Source organism: Parambassis ranga, chromosome 17 (assembly GCF_900634625.1).
Source record: "Parambassis ranga chromosome 17, fParRan2.1, whole genome shotgun sequence".
Taxonomy (NCBI): Eukaryota; Metazoa; Chordata; class Actinopteri; family Ambassidae; genus Parambassis; species Parambassis ranga.
The window spans coordinates 4947969-4967658 of NC_041037.1; the positions used below are offsets into that span (position 1 = coordinate 4947969).

Here is a 19690-nt window from a genome sequence, read left to right on the forward strand (position 1 = left end):
GTTAATATGATGAAGTATGCAGACATGGTGTTATGGAATATCTGGTGTCAGGTTAGGCTAGCAGGAACATATTAAAATTATGTGTGTGTGTGAGTAATGGAGTGTTATTACCTGGTGAACCAAAAGCTCAGCCACCTCCACGTGGTTGTTGAGGGCAGCCAGGTGCAATGCGGTGTAACCGTCGTCCTTCTTTTCGTCTACGATCCAAGGCCTCGGCAACTTGGACAGGAGCACACGCATGGCACTGCACGGAGAGAGGAGGAGGAACAGAGGGAGACAAGTTCATGTTTAGATTCTGAGCTTTTGAAAAAAATATCATTTTCTGAGGCAATTGCCAAAATTCATCTGTGACTGAGAATTTTATGTAATGTACACATCACAGTTTCCTTCCTGCTGATACACAGCATATTCCAGTATGGAGTTTTACCTTTTACAGCAGAGCCTATCCTATTTTCACACATGGCGACAAGAATACTAAATCAAGTTTAGGGAGGAGTTGCTTTACCACGCAGAGTTATTTACATCAAGCTTTGAGCAGTACAAGTGCTGTGTGTTATCTTAGAGGACCGGCCTCCCTACCATCTCTTCAGTTAAAACGAGAAGCCACTTCTCCCTTGATGATGCGCAAAAGCGCCTATCATTGGAAGGCAAAATGGTAATTACACAAGATTTAGCTGCATTCACTCAGGTCTCCTCCTGAGAAAGAATCAGACAAGATGGGAAGGGGGTGGGGGGCATGTTATGTTTAAAGCAGTGCTGTTTGGACAGAAGTGGCATGGTGTGGTGAAAAGAGCCAGTTCAGTGCCAATGAAGGTCATTTGGAGGATGTGTGCCACACAGAGATGTGGCTGCAAATGTACAAGAGGAGGGTTGGGGAGGAGTCAGAGTGTCACAGTAGGGATTAAGAGGAGGCTGACTGTCACTCCCTACAGTGTCATTGAAGAAAAGAGAGCTGGTAAAGGAAGCCACGCACATTTCTGTTACTTACTAAGACAGAAGAAAAGGCAGCTGAAAAAAATCTTCCAATTAAGTTAAAGCTGGTTGAAACTCACCCATTAACCCATTTCATGACATTGTCCACAATTGTGTCATACAGTGCTTAGGTAAATACTATGCGTCCGAGGAGGATATATGATGCAGAAACATTTTCACAAACACCATTAAATATGAAGGAGTACACTTAAAAGCCATATCTTTGAACTCTTCTTGCATCGTGTCTCTAGTTAGGTACACAATGTACCTTCAATAAGCATTAAAGCAGCAGTGCTGGGGGGAACACTTCTAACCTTGTTTAACCCTGAATAATCATGCAGGGCATATCTTTGAACTGCGACAAAGGAGGTCAGCTGATATTCCTCTGACTTTGATGTAGCTCAACAGTGTCCACTGTAACGTTTAAACAACAGTAAAGGCAGATAGGGTCTCAAATAGTGAGCTAAGGAAAAGGACTCCAACACAGATTAGGAAAAGGCCACAGGCTGCTATTAAAACAGAGAAATGAAAGCAATGCAAACCAATAATCTTACAGGCTTTCAAACTGAAGGTAATTGGGGTGACTGGTACTCTGCAGGTTTTTTTTTGCTAAATATATAGCTTGTCTCGCTCCTTCTGAAGTAATGAAAGAGCATCATCAGCACAGCCTCTTGAGGGAAACAGAGAAAGAGGGGCAGAGAGGCACGGGGCAGGCAGTCAGCACCTCTGCATGGACAGAGATTCGGGGCTGCTGTACTGCTGCAGTGATGAACAGCGCAGCACACTGATCCCAGTCTCCCTCGTTCTCTCTCCCTCTCCCTCTCTAGCTCTCATTGCACAGAGGCTTACGCACACACTCACACACCTGCATTGCTTGCAGCCATCTTCAACCACTTAATGCAGAGGAGCACTGCTTAAATGTGATAGCAACCGCACCCATTCTGCCTAATCTCATATTCATAATGTGTCGCCTTTGTTACAAAGAACTATTTGCTTGCATACTGTAGATTTTACATCTCATAGGGGACTTCTGGGTAATTTCATCCCTGGCTCACCCACTGGGTAGAAGTTGAGACTTAAACAAGCAAGTTATTCAAGAAAAGACCTTGCCACATCAGATTCTTGCCTGAAGCTGTAACATAAAAATGATTCCCTGTGGTTAAACATAAGACTCTCAAAGCCTACTTTCAAGAACACTTTTAGCCTCCTTTCAAGGAACAGTAGGAGAATACAACACAATGCATCAGAATCAAAAGCAATTGTCCCGCATAAAGCCTTTGTTCTTTTTGCACCTATTGTCACACTTACATTGGTAGCACATATGACATTTGAATCATCTGGATTGGCTGGAAACACCCACTTTATGCTGAACATCAGGCCAATGAGTGCACATCAGCTGGCGTACACTGGCGCCTTCTAGTGTCAGAACCAGGCACTTGAGTGCAGGTGTTTGCTGGTCTAAAGAGCCCCTCCAATATAAGTCTAGATTGACAGGCTCCCTGCCACAGTGGGTGAAATGGGCAGACATTAATATTAATGCCCCATACTGGCACTGCTGCATTGCAGTTAAGCTATTTGCAGTAAAAGCAGAAAAAGAGACTGAATTAAGAACCAAGAAATAAATTATAGTTGTGTTTTTTATCTCTTAGGTGAGAGATGAGCATGTAAGAGAAAGTGTACATGTTAGCACTTGATGTAGCATGCTGAAAGGGGAGGGGGGGGGGAGTAAGAGAGGCTGCAGATGTTTGACTTAACCTGAGTGTTAACACTCAGGTTATCTGCTATGAGATAGTTAAAGCATAGTGACTGCTCCCTTATTACAAGTGAACCCTGAAACCAATGCTACGCTTGTTGAGAATGCAGGAGGACATGCAGCTGAGGAAATGGAAAAGAAGAGGGGAGACATGATGGAACTGGGTCACCCTGTGAGAGATCTCAAGAGTCCCTCAGGAGAGCCACACCGGGTCTTGTTGTCTTAGGCTGCAATTTGTCATTGACTGGGACACTTTGTGACGTCCTCAACTCTGTGTGTGTGTGCGTGTGTTGGCATTTGTCACTGCATGCAACATAGTGGAATTGTGTGTGTGTGTATGTGAGCGTATGGGTCGACAGGGCCCTTCTGCTGCCCTCGCCTGGCTGACAGCCATCTGTGTGGTGGTCAGTAGCCGTTATTACAACAAGAAGTGAGAGTCAGGGGACAATAACTTGGGTAGGACAGGGCAGAACAGGAACAGTCAACATCCAGCCTGAGATTAATGGCTGCGCACAAACATATGGTTTCTCTGATGTAGGAGACGTGTTCGGCATACATTCATCCATTAACTAAAGGCATCAAGCTCAAGAAAGGAGAACCAAATTCTGCATTGGAAATTAATTGCCAAAAGGTGCCACCTGCCTTGGGTAAATAAAATTCTTTTTACAACTGATAATAAAAGTGATCCACAGCGCTTATATGATCAGACTTACTGATCAAACATTCAAACTTGACCCCATAATATAAATACTCTCTTACCAATTTTCCTTATTGCAGTTTTCTGCTGTTTCATTAGAAGATTAATATATAAATTTGTCTATGCCACATCTAAGGTTAAAAAATTAACAAATCCAAGAAACTGCTACACATTAAATTTGCCAACAGCTTGTGAGCAGCAAGTGAAGACTATTTGGAAAAACATAGTAATCCTTTACCTGACAGTGACTTAACCTTACTTAGCTGGTCACACTGTTCCATTAGGGGTGTGTATATAGTATATTCCCTTTGGTCAGATTTTTTCCCCTGATGCAGACTTTGCTTCTTGGAACAGCCTTTCCAGATGAGATGACTTCAGGCGATACATGAGGTGTCAGCTCATTGAAGCCTGGATCAATACTTTCAGGTCCTTTGAAATAGTGGACCCTGTTCCCAACAAATCATTCACAAATGCAACACACTATCTCTAAATGGAACCTCTGCCCTCCCCTACCTTCTCCACTCAGAGCAGGAAGATGCTCTTCATCATGCCTAAATTGTTGGCAGCTGGGAGGGGAAGATTCATAAACCTGTTTTGCTGATGTTAAAACATGCTGCTTTGAACAAGGATGCTTGGGTGGTATGTTGCTCACATCTAAAAAAATGTTTTTATGTGTATAAAAATTATCAAAAAGGCACAGTAAATGCCGGTGACTACTGCAAGAGGTACTGGACGTGACAGCTGATTTAAACAGCTTATAATCTACATAACAGTCAAAGTTCAGAGTAGCTGTTACCCCATCCGAAGACACAATTAGTTAAAAGTTCACTTTGTCTGTGCTGCCCCACAGGTATTTGCCATCCTGCTGTGGACAGAGTAAATAAACACAGGTAGTGCCCAGGCCAGCAGTGCAGCAGAGAGCTGGGGACAAGGAGCTAACTGGCTCCGCTCGATAAAAAAAGCTTTCATTACCATGCCGTGAAGAGAATAATTTCCCCTACAATGTGACCTTCCCCTGCCTTCCTATACCTGAGGCCTCCGAATGAGCATGCTTTTATTATGGACTATTTGCATAAACTGGGGGGGTGGGGGGGAATAGTGCATTTCTATGATGTTTTGGTTATCACTTTACCATTGCTGCTGCCTTCCTTGAAGGTTGTCTAGGAGACATTGGATGCATTTTCAAACAAGCCAGGTCCAATTTTCTGTCCATTTGAGGAGTAGGTGGGGCCCATAAAGGCTTAGCTTTAATTAGCATTACATCACCTGGTGATATGGGGTGTCCTGATTCATAGCAATTTATGAAGAAGTAGGAAGCAAGATAGTCAGAGAAGCCCAATGGCGCGTTAATATCCCATTGGTTCGTGATGACCCAATTATTTTCCCATGCCGTTCTTCCTTTGTACTTTATTCTCCTCAGCACCTTGAAAAAGCCTCATTCTCATTTCTGCAGCAGTCATAACGGTCATAATATACATTCTTTTACACAAAAAGTAAGGAATTAAACAAAAGAAGTAAGAGGGCAGAAGTAAGATTATATTAGAATAAAAGTGACAACATAATTCATTATCAATTGTAAAACAACAATTTAATAAATAAATGTTTTGCATAACAGGTATTAGTCTAATGCGTATCTGGGGACGGGTGAGCTGTAATGCGCCACGGTTAAGAATGTCTGGATTTTTGGTAATCTGATACCGGACAAACAGTGTCAATGTCATTTGAATCACTCTCTGGTAAGCTCACCCAAAAGCATCTAAATGCCCTACTATCTGTTAAACCTGTGTTTAATTTCTAGCCGACACTACCCCTTTCATTGTGACAGTGATGGTGGTCATTCTGTGATAATAAAGTTTCTTTCACAGTTACTATGAAAAAAAACTAGACTATTACCTCTGCCCAGTGAAATTAACTGCAAAGCACTTCAACATAGAGGCACAAAGCGGTAAATACAACCGGGGGACAGTGTATAGGTTTTGCAGAGTGGTGGAGAAGTCAGTCGCGCTGAAGGTCCTTCGATCGACAGCCACTCAGCAGCCTGCCACTGTCACCATATGGGAAGACTGCCTGAGAGGTCCCCATGATCTACAGTCTCACAGCAAATCTAGCACTTTAAATCACTCCTCACTCCGACTCCCTGGGCAACCTCCCACCTTTTTTTACCCTCACAAACACATTAGAAACACATCATCCATATAATCCCCCTGAAAGACTCATCTCTGTATGTTGCAACATGTGAAGGTCCCTTTGCACACAGGAAGCTGACAGTTACAGTATTGCCCCTTAAGCGCAACGAAAAAATGAGGATAACATGCCATCAAAAATCTCTACCACAGTAACTGGCAGCACAGATTGAAAGTGACACAAACAAGCTGCCGTATTGCAGCTGATGAGTCTGACTTTTTTTTTTGGTGGTTGCACTTATGCAGAGGAGGAAGCTGAGGCTGAGAGAGGAGTTTGATAATTACAATCTATTGTTTGCTGTGGAAAATAATGAGGATCAAAGGACCTTGTATCAGCTATTGCCTCCCCTAAGCACTGTGACAACAGGCCATATGCCCCCGAGTAGCACAGAAAATGTCTAACAGCCAACGTGTTAATGGCCTGGGAATGGAGCTTGTATGAATGCGCTGTACATTACACAGATAACGCTCTATAGCAACTTAACAGATTCCCCACAGATCTAGATCTGCGATTCATTGCAAAGACACTGCAATGAAGGCTTTCTCCAGCAATGTTTCATGAACGCCACTCTGCCTAATCCCAATAATGTACATTTTCTTTCTCCCCACTAAGCCAAGTCCATTTTGTTGTGCCTGTTTGCACACAGATGTGCACCCGCACACAAAACACACCAAAAGACACAAACAAACAAACCCTTTTCCTCTCTGACCTGTCATACTGCATTTACATGGGAGCCATTGACTTTGGTGTCCGTACGGGTTACACCAAGGTAACACGGCTTGCATTATTCAACAGCTAGGCTTGGTTTGGATCTGAACGTTGGCCTGAATGAGTCCCTCGGAGTACATTAGGGTTACTAATATCCACTCTGCTGACAAATACTGTATATGAGTGGACATGGGAGACCATGTGTTGGTGTATGTATTGTGACAGGTTTTTATACGAAACTCAGGTTCGAAAATTTGGCACTTTGGCACAAATCATTGACGACCACACGTCTTTATCTGACACATAAACATTCTCTTAACACAGACTTAGTCAAAGTACAGCCTGTGGGACAAAAGCAGCCATGCAGCTCTTTCCATGCAGCCTGCAAACTGGTCTGGTGCGCCAAGGAAAAGAGAACGGCCACCCAAAAATCAATAAAAGACAGCAAAGTTGCGCTGTTGTGCGCAGCATTGCCTCTCTCTCTCTCTCTTCCCCTTCCTCTCTCTCTCTCCCTCTGCAGTCGGCACGTTTTCCTGTCAGCTGCTGAGCCTTCGGGTCGTATTCCTTTAAAATGCACGTTGCAGGCCTGCCTTCAGATATTTGGTTCTTAGTTTTTCATAGGTTCTAACACTAAGAGTTGTCTGCAGCAAAGTTCTCTTTACTTCATGTTTCCCCTCTATGCTCTGCATAGATACACAGTGCACATTCAAAGTGGGTGTACACACTGATTGAGAGGGCAGAAGAGCAAACAATATTTGACAGCAAAGGACTCTCATGATTATGACAATGTAATGAGAGTATATTCATAAAAGTGTATACTTTAGTATTTATAGTACATAAATACTTGTGGAAGTCAGCAACAGTCAAAAAACTTATGGTCCACCACTGTCTTAGCATATGAAAATAAAACAGATTCCATTTCCAAACACTAACTGCCTAAAAAAACTGACTTGGTATTGCAACTCAAAATGATCCTAAGCATACGAATTGGTACCTGAAAAGCATGATCAACACATCCCATGCTAACTGCTCAAATTTACTATCCATTTCTAATTAGTATAAAGAAGGAAGATACATACATAAATTAAATTATACCAGCCTCTTGAAAAACTGACATGTTTTCTTCAGCTTTGTAGGGTGTGAAACAGCGTTTAGCATACTGCAAGCTTTATAGTGATGTTTAACATGCTTTCACTCAGCCAGCCGTTTCATAAAAACACAAACCAAGGTGAAATCACTTCTGTTATTATCATCAAATGCACAAATAAATTCTATTACTTATCCCAATACGTCAAGTCAATAGATAAAGTACACTAGTTTTTAAATAGGGAAAGACAATATTAAAGATGCCCGACAGCTGCGCTGTGGATGTATATCACCTTCCTCTGTCATATTTATTACCTGCATTGCTGAGGCACTTAAAGTGCCACAAATAAATCCTGCTCTTTCTAGGTTTGGCAAGTGGGCAAAAATATACCATGCGTGATTACAGTGGATCGACAATGCAAGCTTTTCTCTTTGCATAGTCACATATAGTCACTTTCCCAAAAGCTCTTTATGTCCTTGAGTCCGTTCACTAAGGGCTATACCCCTCCCTCCCTCTCGCTCTCTCTCTCCCTTACTCCATCCATCCTGCGATCCTTCATTTCAAATTCATTTCTTCTCTGTCCCCTCCATCCATCCTTTCCTTTCTCTCCACCACTACCCCTAACCCTCCCTCTCCTGAAATGTGCTATAGCAACATAGCAGCCAGGACTCAATGTTTCAGCATGCCACGGGACAGACAGAGCATTACAGCATGGCTGAGCTTATCTATTGGCACAGAGCCACTGTTGGCCCAGCCCTAAGAGGAAGTGTGGGCGTTCTGATTGGTCACAGGGGGATTGTGGCTTGTATCAGCTTGTCCTCTGGCTGATCTGTTGGACTGGTCCCAGCTCATAGAGAGCTGGACACTGGGAGGGCCTCTACAATTGACAGGGACTTTTCAACTAACTCGTCGTGCACGCTGCAGCAAACTGGTACCTGTGCTCACTGAATGAACCACTCACTGCACTGCATCTTTAATGGGTGCATTTTTCAGTAACTTAACTAGAATAAGACAAAGCAACATAATGCAGAGTCTAACAACAGTTGTAGTGGTAGTTAATGCCAAGAGCAAGCAATATAATAATTACAGAAACACAAGGATCACACACACCAGAAAAAGAAGTGTGTGTACAGTAATTGTGGATTCCAAACGTTACTTTGACATATCTCTTTGATCACTTATCTTTTAATGAATTACTGCTAAGAACCAGTATATCTCTTAAGTTTATCGCCTCCACTATCCTGCCATCAGGAATTATCTTATATTAGTCTGTACAAATGTCAAGATCATTCACAATGGAGATAAACACACACAAACTACTGGCTGAATCATTGTGCCTAGGAACATCTCTCTTTAAACCAAATGAAATCATAAAGAGTAGAATCAAAGACTAATGAATGTAAGATGATGTGCCTCAGAGAAATAGTACCCAAGCACATAAATATTTGTGCAGATTGTGAGTCACTTAATGGTAAAATGCAGCACCAATAAGGCACGGTACAAGATCAGAGGAACAGGAACTTCCCCTGCAGTGAGACTGGAGGGAACAATGGGCTGCTGGATCAGAGAGGCTAACTGCCACTGGCTTCCCCCTCCAGCACCCAGGTAGGTTGGCCCATTCATAAATCACTTTTATTCCTCCAAGCGCTCAACTGCCTCACCTCTTCAAATGATGCACTGTGTAAAGGGATGAAGAGGCAAAGAGGGGAGTGTGTGCAATGCCGGGAGACAAAAGAGTGGGGCGTGCAAGGAGGGAATTGGAGAGGTACGTCCACCTAAAGGTGGATACATTTTCTAAACACATTTCCTGTGCCTCAACAGTCCATCTAAACTATAACAGTGTTTTTCCACACAGAAAACTTGGCTTTTAAAAAAAAACAGCCTCCAGGGTGTTTAAATTGGTTTCAAGGGAGATGTGTCAGAGAGCGAGTTCAGTAAGAAGACAACCTTTAGATGCCTCTCACTTCCTCTGAAGTGATACATTTTAATTGCCAACCACAACATGTATAAGTTATTGATATGTTGTTAATAACTTACATATGATTTTTGTAATCAAAATTAAGAAGTCTGAACAAGACTTCACTGGTAGCACAAAGAAACAAGCAAATGTTTCTCCATCATAACAAACCAATAAGAACTGCCACCACAAAACTTTTCATTCCAAGAGGACACCTGCCTCTTACTTGATAAGGGTTTTAAAAATATTTTAAAAAAACCTGGCACCAGTTATATTTTTACCGCTTTCGTGTTAATCTGGATGAAGTGGACCAATTTAAAATGCAAAAATATAAATGTATTATTATTATGTTTTAAATATATTATCATTTTAATTATATATGGTTTCCACAATGCACCTACTAAACAATATTTATAATGAAAACATGCAAATGATTGGCCTCACTTTAATATACCTTAAATGGTAGATAGAACAACTCCACCCGCCCCTTCATGCAGTGAAACAAAGCACATCCATTAGTAGACCCTTTTCTTATTGATCGATTAACTGCTCAGCTAAACATTCAGCCCTGTGCTATTCATCATGGAGGAAAGACATAAGCCATGCTGCTGAGTTTCAGGGGCAGATGGGATGTCGGGATGTAATTGAGATTAAACAGGTGGGTTGGGTGGCTGGAACAGGCAGGCCCAAAGAGGGGCGATACATGAAGCGCGCACACACAAGGGCATACTCAGTGGAGACAGTTATAAAGTCACAAAACCCTTAATCAGCTGAGTAGGAAATAAAAACATGAGTTCAAATACGCATGTACAAAACACTATCTGAAAAAAGTACTCTTTGTTTACATTTAAGGAGGGTGCTGGGACCACTGGACAGGTGGACGTTTACAGTCGCCACTTACCCAGCAGCAGCAAATTTTCACTTTTGGTCAGCTATGCAAGGTAATGTTTTGAGAAGATACATTAGCAGGCTAGAATCCATTTAACTTCTCAAGCAGTCATTTCTTGTAACAGCCGTAAAGATAATGTAATCGAAAAGCTATAATTTGCAGTGACAATACATTAATTAAATTGCACATTTAAATCTATGCTAAATTATCTCCACCGTGAAAAAGGCCTGAGATATAACTGTGAGGACCAAATGTCTGCGAGCTTCTTAAAAAGGCTTATCAAATTAAGGGCCAGAGCATTGCGTGACATTTTTCTAGCTCATGAAAAGTCCAGGCTGAGAGTTTTTACAATCTAATTCGTTACAACTGTAATACCATTGCCTGCCTGCCATATTAAAGAGCTGCTCACTAGCATGCAAAACAATTACAACATGGGGTATTTTGCAATTAAGATGCAGGTGGGGTAGGTAAGAGGACTTGTGGAGGTATCAACGCATGGCTAAAAGCTGAAGGTATGAGAGTAGAGAGTGAAAAAGCGAGGAGGGCACAGAGGACATTGCTTCCGCACAGTATAGATGTGCGCCATGATGAGACCAACTAATTAAATAGATTCTTCAGTGGCCGCGCCTCGGGAAAGCTTGAAAAAGACACTTGAAAATTAATGAGAGCTCAAAAAGGAGAAAGCAGTCCAAACTTTTCAGTGCATCAGAGGTGAGGCTGCTACTTGTCATTGTGAAATGTTAAAAGCAGTATAAACAAATACACAAAATGAGAAAAACATGATCATATTTCCTGATGTCTGATATCTTCTATGCTTTTCTGCACTGCATATTTACACCTCTCCACTCCATGTCTCAAATATACAGTTATTCCAAGTATAGCAGTAAAAAGACAGACGCTCTACCATAAGTAGTGTGTTCCAACTCTATTTAAAAAGAAGAATGATTAGAGACCGGAGCTGGGTGGGTCGGTGGGGGGGGGTCAATGGGACAGAGCGAGAGGGGGGCTGTTATTAGAGGAGTTGCAAGGATGTAAAGCAGAGGATGGGGAGATTTCAAGAATATACAAGTGGAAGCACGGGAGGCCACTTTATTTGGAGCTACTAAAAATAGCGCAGCAAATGGTAGCAGGGGCTAGCTGGCCTAACGCTTCTCTCTCCCTCCAGGCCGGTGGAATCGATAGTCAGGGAGCCGTAGGGGAGGCTTCCCGGAGCCTGTAGCCAACAGTTGCTGAGAGGGGATATGGAGTGGGGGTAGTGGGGGGGGGAGAGGAGCCGAGTGGAGTGGAGCGAGAACTATTTTTTGCACTGCTTGACTAAATATGGTCAGGGAGGTGGTGAGACAAGACACAGGAACAGCCCAGCGAAACAGGGCCGAGACATGTTTCAAATGCTTGGCTTCCCACAAAGTGCTAACCGTTTAGTGTAGCCCTCTGCACTGAGGGGTAGAGAGCCACTAGCTGGTTGGCCTTTTGCCCCTAACTTGCCACCAGGATGCTCCCCCCTGTGCTTCTTGCCCTCCGAACTGCAGCAGCATCTTTACTTGATCTACTCCTAGTAAAAAAAAAGGTGACCCTGGAAGTACACTAGAATGTTTAGGCTGGTTCTTTGGTGCAGAAAATAACAAAAACACCTAAAATATATTGCAATATCCTACATCTCCAGTTTCCCACAATGATAATCAAATTTGCATGGATCACAAGGGATTATTAAAAGTACAGCTGTCTTCTACCGCATAGGCATAGCCACCTCTTTCTTCTTTTTTTTTTTATTTTTTATCACAATTCTGCTTCCAAACATTTGGTAAACTCCCTCATCTAAGCTGCTGTATAAAGTTCCACTGAATAATAAAAGCGCATTTTAGGAGCAGGATAAAGCTCTGGGGCTGAGTGTGTGTCGATGGAATAAGAAAAAGGCAGGGTGGGTGTACGGTTGGTACACTTTCTGCCTCCTTCACCGATCAGGGCATCCTCCCAGCTTTCTCCCTCAAAATGCACATGATGGAGAGGAGAGTGCTGCAGATTTTTTTTCACCCCTCCTTTCCTCTCCTTCTTGTCTCTGCCCCCCCCCCTCTTTTTTTTCAAATAGCAGCTCTTCATGTCAGCTCTACATCTTCCTCCTCTAAAGGTATGACTTGTGTTTGTGTGGGAATGTGTATACATGCGTGTGTGTGTGTGCATGTGTGCCCGCTTCCTCTCTTTCCCCCCCTCCTCCCCTCCCTGACTCTGGCACTCAACCCGCCCGCCATCACCCCTCCTCCCCCCAATCATAGAAGCTGATTCAGCGAGTCAGGCGTGCACCCGGCACACACGATGGCTGCAGCAGCTGGAGCGCTCTCTAGGTCATTATGGCTCTCTTCACTACGGGAAGAGGAGGAGAGGAGGGGAAGAGAGGAGGAGCAGCTCAGATAAGAAAATGATCTGACAGGTAATATATACTCTTCCTTCGCTTTTGGATGGAGTTTACCCCTGATGGGCCTTGATGTCTCCTGTCCTGTCTCTTTCCCCTCTCTTCTTCGGATGCGATCAGTTATTAACCGCATGGTTTGCCTGTGAGTCGCGTATTCGGAAGGGGGAGTGGAATGTACTGTTCTGCAGCAGCAGCAGCACTGGGACAGAACTTAACAAGAGAACACCTTTGGGCTTTTTTCTTCTCCTTTTCTTGTTTCTTCTTTCTAAGAAGAAGGGAAGAATTCAAGGCTTTATATTTAAAAAAGTATGGAGAGAAAAAGGATGCAGAAGGAGGTGAATCAGGGAAGAGGGAGGCTGGGGAGTTGCTATGGTCCACATGGATTTTAGCCCTGTTTTTTGCACTCTCCACTCTATCTCTCTCATCTTGTTCTTTTTCCCTCCCACCCTCTCTTGTCATGCTCTCTCCCTCTCCCTCTCTTGTGTTCCTGGCACTGGCCGGACATGCTGCAGCAGCAGAGCTCTTTGGCTCATTAGGCTTCATGGTTGCAGCCCTGCCGCTATCTAATGACGGACTCGTTAACTCAGACCTGCACTGGTGTGGAGAGACATTCCCTTATCCATAATTTGCATCCGACACCTTCCAAGATGTTTTTGTCACCCTGAATGAAGGATATTATAATTACTGGGACTTTTAATGTGTTATTTTTGTTTTTGTTGTTTTTTTTTTATATCTTTTTTGGTTTGTTCTTTTCTTAGCAGACCAGTTGTTAATTAAACAAAGGGGGCAGGGGTGGTCAATGGCATTCTTAATTGACAGGAGGTAAGTTTGAGGACATGTTGCACTTTTTGTGACCAAGGTTAGCTGACTGGGGCGAAAAGATGGAACGTGGCGACCAGAGGGATGACGAAGCATCAGAATAATGAACAGCGGGCAGGTCATGAGTTCTGAACAGGAGGAAAAGCGGATTGACAGCACACAGCTGTGAGAAGTGTATTAACACAGATGTGGAGGGGTGGGGGGTGGGGAGATATTGGGCAGCAATAGCTGGTTGAGGAGATGTGTGTCACTGGCTGAACCCACAGCTCTTAGGGTAGTAACCCAGTTTCTTCGCTCTCTCTATAACAGATTGCTATAGGCTAGGCAGGGCATGCAGGGCACACAGTGCTGCAGTGCTATCGCCCAAAACAGAACAGACACAACAACACCAGGCTAATTTGCTGGTTCAAGTTCCTCCAACCTCCATCGCACAGTGTGTAGGAAGGAATTTCACCCCCTCTCTCTCCTGTTTGCTCACCCTCTCGGGTAGCTGTGACATTTCCTAAACAGGACGTCACACCTTTAGGACCAGGCTCATCCACCTGCCCAACCCTATCTTTGTGCAGAGAACAACTGTCACCTCTAGTTACACCTTCTCTCATTACTATTCCAAACCCTTGCACTGCGAAGAACACTGCACCATTTTTCCCCATTTGTTCAGTTCTCAGCCACCCAGTCTTCACACTCAGACCTAAGCTGGTCTCCCCTTAATCCATTTTTTCGTTTTACACCTATTGCCTCAGCATTCAGCCTGCTGACTAGCTTAGCATGGTTGGAGGCAGTGTCGACTTGTGGAATGTGCTGGTCTGGGGCAAAGATTCATTAGAGGCTTGCTGAACAATTCTCGCCACCATGCAAATGATCATTGATCTGTTCCACCCCCTTTTGCGACACAACACCTGGTTTCACTGTAAACAGAGACTAGTGAGGTTTGATCAGAGGAAACAGGAGGGGTGAAAACATAACCATAAAAACTGCGATCTCTGTGTAGGAAGGGAGAGAATGAGCTACAGAAAGAGAGAGAGCGAGAGAGTGGGGAGGTAGAGAGAAAAACGGGGAGGGAAAGAGATAGAGACAGAAAGAGGTGGTGGTTATATTGGTAGTGGGTGGGTGGGTGGGGGTTATAACTAGGACCAATCCACAAGTGCTGAGTGAGCATTAGCGCCTTCATGTGACCTATGGCCTGCCTCTGTGCCTAAAACCCAAATCCTGCTCACAATAGCTTCCTGTTCAACTTGGATCACCGTCATTTTCAAACATCAGCAAGCACTCCAGTTAGCCACTGGGGACGTTGCTGACACTAGAGAGATGAGGGACAGGCAAGTATTAGGGATACAAGTGAAAGCCAGGAAAGGAGAAAGGTTAGAGAAAGTGGGGGTGAAATAAGAGAACGAAATGAAGGAGGAGAAGACGAGATGAAAGAGAAGTGGGCGGAGAGATGGGAAATGTTTAGTATGTCAGCGGGGCCATTCAGCTTATAGGTGCACCCCTGCTCCCAGGACAGGGCAAATGATCATCACATACAACTGGTTGCACCTTACTGTGTGGACTCTTTTTTGTTCTTTTTATCTTTTGAAGTCAAGAAGAAAACTCTGTGCTGCTCTTTTTGTTCAACCCTTTAATCTACCTCAACATTTTTCCTGGAAAGAAAAAAGACGACCTTCTAAATGCTGTAAAAAAAACAAAAAAAGAGGAAGATGTGTTCCCCCCTCCCCTGAGTTTCCTGGCTTCTCCCAGTTGCCTGGAAGACGTGGGGGTCACTAGGACAGTCAACTATGGTATGGACTGCAAAACTTCTGTTATGTTCAGGGGCGGGGGGACTGGCTGTTCAGCCTTACATGGCAACCAAAGGAAAGCCTTGAGTGTTGAACTGAATTTACACTCAAAGTCACCTTACAGTGCAGCCTACCATACATGGGAGAGAGAACAGTGAGGAAAAATATTCTGCTCATAACTTCCTGACCTTGGAAAAAGGTGAGAACATTTCCTAACTACGATGACCTCCTTGGTGTACATACTTCTTTATGTACCCATATGGACATATGATAGCTATGGAATGTAAAGAAGTATGTATTCTTGGTGAGGTGCAATTCCACATTCTGGAAAAATGACTGTGTCGGGATTATTTGTGCTTTGTTAATATGTCTGTTTTCAAGATCAAATGAAAATAACGTGCTAAGTAAAAGTGAGGGAGAGAGAGAGGGAGGAAAAGTCAGTAGTAAGGCTCATATATTAGCTATACTGTCTCTGGGCAGTCTCACTGCAGCAATAATCGCTGTAGGGAACTTACTGCTTTCTCAAAGTGGCTGACTTGGCCAGTAAAAAAAAAAATCACATCACAAAGACAATTCATTGGACAATTACGTAAGTTAGCATATAATTATTATGTCTGAGGCTTGCTTTGACAGTATGGCTTAAAGCCACTACTTTACCACCTATGCCAACTATGAGCAGTTGTCTTGTGATATTGCCATATGAACAGAGCCTCCTTTCATTATTGGGCGATTTTGCTGCATTACAGCCCTTGAAATTCAGCCAGCTGCAACTTAGCAACAACTTCAGCAAGGAAGCAAGCGGTATGCTGGAGCCATTAATACCATAATCTTTTCCAGTACTGCTACATGGCTGAAAGGACAATGAAAGCAAGGTGAATTGGACAAAACCCGTTGCTAGCTGATTTTATGGAACATGCAACTGAAAGAGCTGAGGAGGCAGAATGAAGAGACACTGAGGCTGCTGCTGCACGACCTGGCTCTATCCTAGTGCTGTATCATAGGCTTCCGTGTTAACAGTCTTGTGTGTTTAACTATGACTGCCCTTCCTTTATGCCACTGCGCTTATCCACACCCCCACGCCACACATCAACCCGGCTGCCCTGTGCTCCCCTCCCTTTCTTTCTCATTGTTCACGTTTGCTATGCTTGCCAAATGCTTTGCTGGGCTGCATGGCAGCCAGATTAGACCATCAAAAAGTGACAATGCAGGATCAGGGTCAACTCTGGCCCGTCAGCTGATTCCAATTGTCAACTGCTTCAAACAAATAAAGGCAACAGAATATGGACAGAGGCACAGAGAGAAATGAAGCGAGGGGGGAGGTGGGGAGTAGTTTGCATGGCAAGCTATTCATATCTAGCACTTTCACCTATACTGACTCCCTCTGTGGCCTGTACCTGGATCATAGACAAGCACGATACCTATTTTAGCACACATTTACTTCTCTTTACATGCAAGTATTTATATTTCACACTGCACAAGAAGAAATAATGTAACAATTATTGTTGATAGTTAACATGAATTGGCTTTAAATAAAAGTGGTTTAAACCATAAACCTTATAATACTGTAATTAAGATTTCTCTAAAAAGCATGTATAGTGTATGTTTCCAATCTAAGGACATCAAGCTCTTACTTCAGAACTGAAAAAACATGCCAAGTGTAAAGCTGACAACCTACTCTTCAATAGAAAAATTTACTAATCACGCTACAGCATACAAAGATTGTTTTGTACAAATCTTGTGCTGACGTTTGTTTGCTTTTGCTTTAAGTTGTGTTTCATATTGTGCTTAAAGCCAAATTTCTAAAGAGAAAGACTCACCTTAAAGACACCTATACCACATTGCCTTTACAAAATTAGCTGAGTGCAATTTTTTTAAAAATAATTCAGCTGTAAAAATGGCAAAACTAGACAACAAACACCTACGTCCAGATCTAAAAGCATCAGAATTAAGCTGCATGTTCTGTGTCAGTTTTTACTCGTTTATTTATACACATATGCATGATACTCAGTCTGTCATGCTCCCTTTTTCCATCAAGACTTTAGAGGCATGTGTGTTTGTGCAGCTTGCACTGCATGTTTCATGTAGTGCCACAAGGACCGCTGTCTGAGTGACAAACACAGCAGATGCTGACATTATCAAATGCTAAGTGCCTGTCGTCCCCCATGCTTTTGCCCTGTTATGGCCCTTGGACGAGGTGAGCAGCTGGGCCACCTGACTGAGTGACTGTGTGTGTGTGTGTGTGTGTGTGTGTGTGTGTGTGTGTGTAAGCGAGCAAGCATAAATGTGCATGTGTGTATGTTACAAATAGACCCGCCTCTGGTGTGCCATATCAAGCCAGCCCTATGTTGACCTCCATCCTGTCTACAAGCAGTGCTGTATATCCCTCAGCTGTCGCTAGCCACTCTGAGACCCCAATTTGTGCCTTGGCAGAAAACGTCAATAATTATAACAGCTGACTATGTTTCCAAGTTTCCTCCCTCACAAGAGTGTCAAAGGAACATTTATTATGATTGTAAAGAGGTGAAGGCTGAAAAAGGCCCAATAAATGTCACTAAACTGAACATTACTGAAACTTTTGGGAGGCATCGGGGAGCTCAGTGTAGAAGTAATGACATTAAAGATAAATACAAAGCACGGTTAAAATGTAAGAAATTTTTGCCGTTTCTCTGTAATAGTGGTAATGTTGCCAATTCTTATATCATTAACTACAAACCTGCAAGTTCAGAATTTGCTTTTGTACAAATATTACTGTGATTATTTTTTTTATAAATATTTATTTATTTTAATAAATGAAATCTACAGAACTGTACCAGTGTAGGTCCCTGAAAGAGGCATAAAATAATCTACCTTCAGTCACTGTTCAAACTGTACCCTTCACACTGCAAACCAGTCCTTAGGACTTAAATGACTGGTTTAAATTAATGCTGTGACTTGACACCCCTGAGCACCAGTGTAGGGTGAGAGAGCTTGTGCATGTAGTTATGCGTCTGCATTTGTCTATTGGCCGTCTTGGTGACCGGAGCGGCAGCGTGCTTGCAGCAGGGCCCATCTGTCAGAGCCTGTAATTGCTTCATGACTCCAGGACATTTGACTCAAGTGCACTGCCACAGATTATTATTATCCTTTTCTCAGGGAACAATTTTTCCTCAGTCTCTAAGAGGGGGGTAAGCATAAAACTTAAAAAGATAGCACAGAGGATAAATACACTGCCTGGGAGGCAGCAAAGGAGAAAGTTAGGTAAGGTTGATCAACTGTACCTGGGTGTTATTGCTGTGGTGGTAAATGGGGTGAAGTGTGCTAAATGTACCTGTGTCATACAGTGTGGGTGAAGGTGACCAGGCAAGGGATAAAGTAGGAGAGAAAGGGACAGCACTGTTCATTCCATCTAGTGGGTAATCGTGGTCACATTAAGTTTTAAACAGTGTTTAAATGCAACACACCATTTCTATGCACAGCATTGATCTATTTGTTTTTTTTTTGCATACAACTTTCCAGAGCCAGTTACCTTTGCATCAACATTTGTACTGTCTGTCTCTCAACCAGTGATTCCACAATGCTTTGCTAAAGCTGGTAAAATGGAACCAAATCACCTCTTGAATGGATTTGGTCCCCTTCAACCAGCTGTAGCTATGCTTTGATGACTACAGGAGTACTTTTCACTGTGATGCCTTCAACACAATCACTGTAATAACAGCAACCCACTTGTTGACGATGACTGGGTTACAGCTTTCCAACTACCTAAACCATATGAAGTGTTCAGTGATTGTCATATTTATTGCTGAACCTGTCTCATTTCTGACCAATAAAGAAACCAATCCCAGCTTCAAAACTCTTGTATGGTCCCCTTTCCTGAAGTGTTGCCTCTCTGCCTCTAGAGGGATTGATATTCTGACCAGACTATCAACGGCTGTTTCAGAAATAGCAGGGGGGTAGACATGCGGTGTGCGCTATTTCAGAACTACAGCACTCGCATGTCTGTGTGAGAATGTATAGCTGTCTTGCTAAGACACTTTCTAAACTGACTGCCACTGGATGCTAACAGTCAATTACACTGTGGGTGGGAATAGGCAAAAGAGAAAAATAACGGAGACAGCTAATGCAGCCCAGCAGGGATCAAATGGCACTGTCAAAATTACAAAAATAAGTGAACAAGAAACTATGAAGGAGCAATATATGGTTGTTTAGGGAATGCATGACGGGCACAAACTCTTTTGGCCTCCTTCCTGTCAAGCTTCCTGCAGGGATTTTGGACAAACTGAGGAAGATGAGAAGTCAGGTGTTTTTAAGGACAAGAGCTGGATCCACAAATCAAAGGAGCAGACACTTGCTGTGTCTGCAAAACAAGTAGTCAAACTCCCTTTATATGGTGTCTCCTGCACTAACTCCTTTTTATACTTCCACTACGTCTTTTGCCGTCCTAATTTGGCTATGCTATTTTAAAT

General features: G+C 43.1%; 1 protein-coding gene across 4 annotated transcripts in view; it reads right to left on the bottom strand.

Moving 5' to 3' along the window:
- mib1 (MIB E3 ubiquitin protein ligase 1) overlaps positions 1 to 19690 on the bottom strand; it is a 48479-nt gene that overhangs the window by 10248 nt on the left and 18541 nt on the right. For all 4 annotated transcript variants that reach the window (XM_028427198.1, XM_028427197.1, XM_028427195.1 and 1 more), the window contains exon 13: positions 112 to 244. In XM_028427198.1, the coding sequence (XP_028282999.1) occupies positions 112 to 244 (133 nt within the window). The remainder of the gene's footprint in view (positions 1 to 111; positions 245 to 19690) is intronic.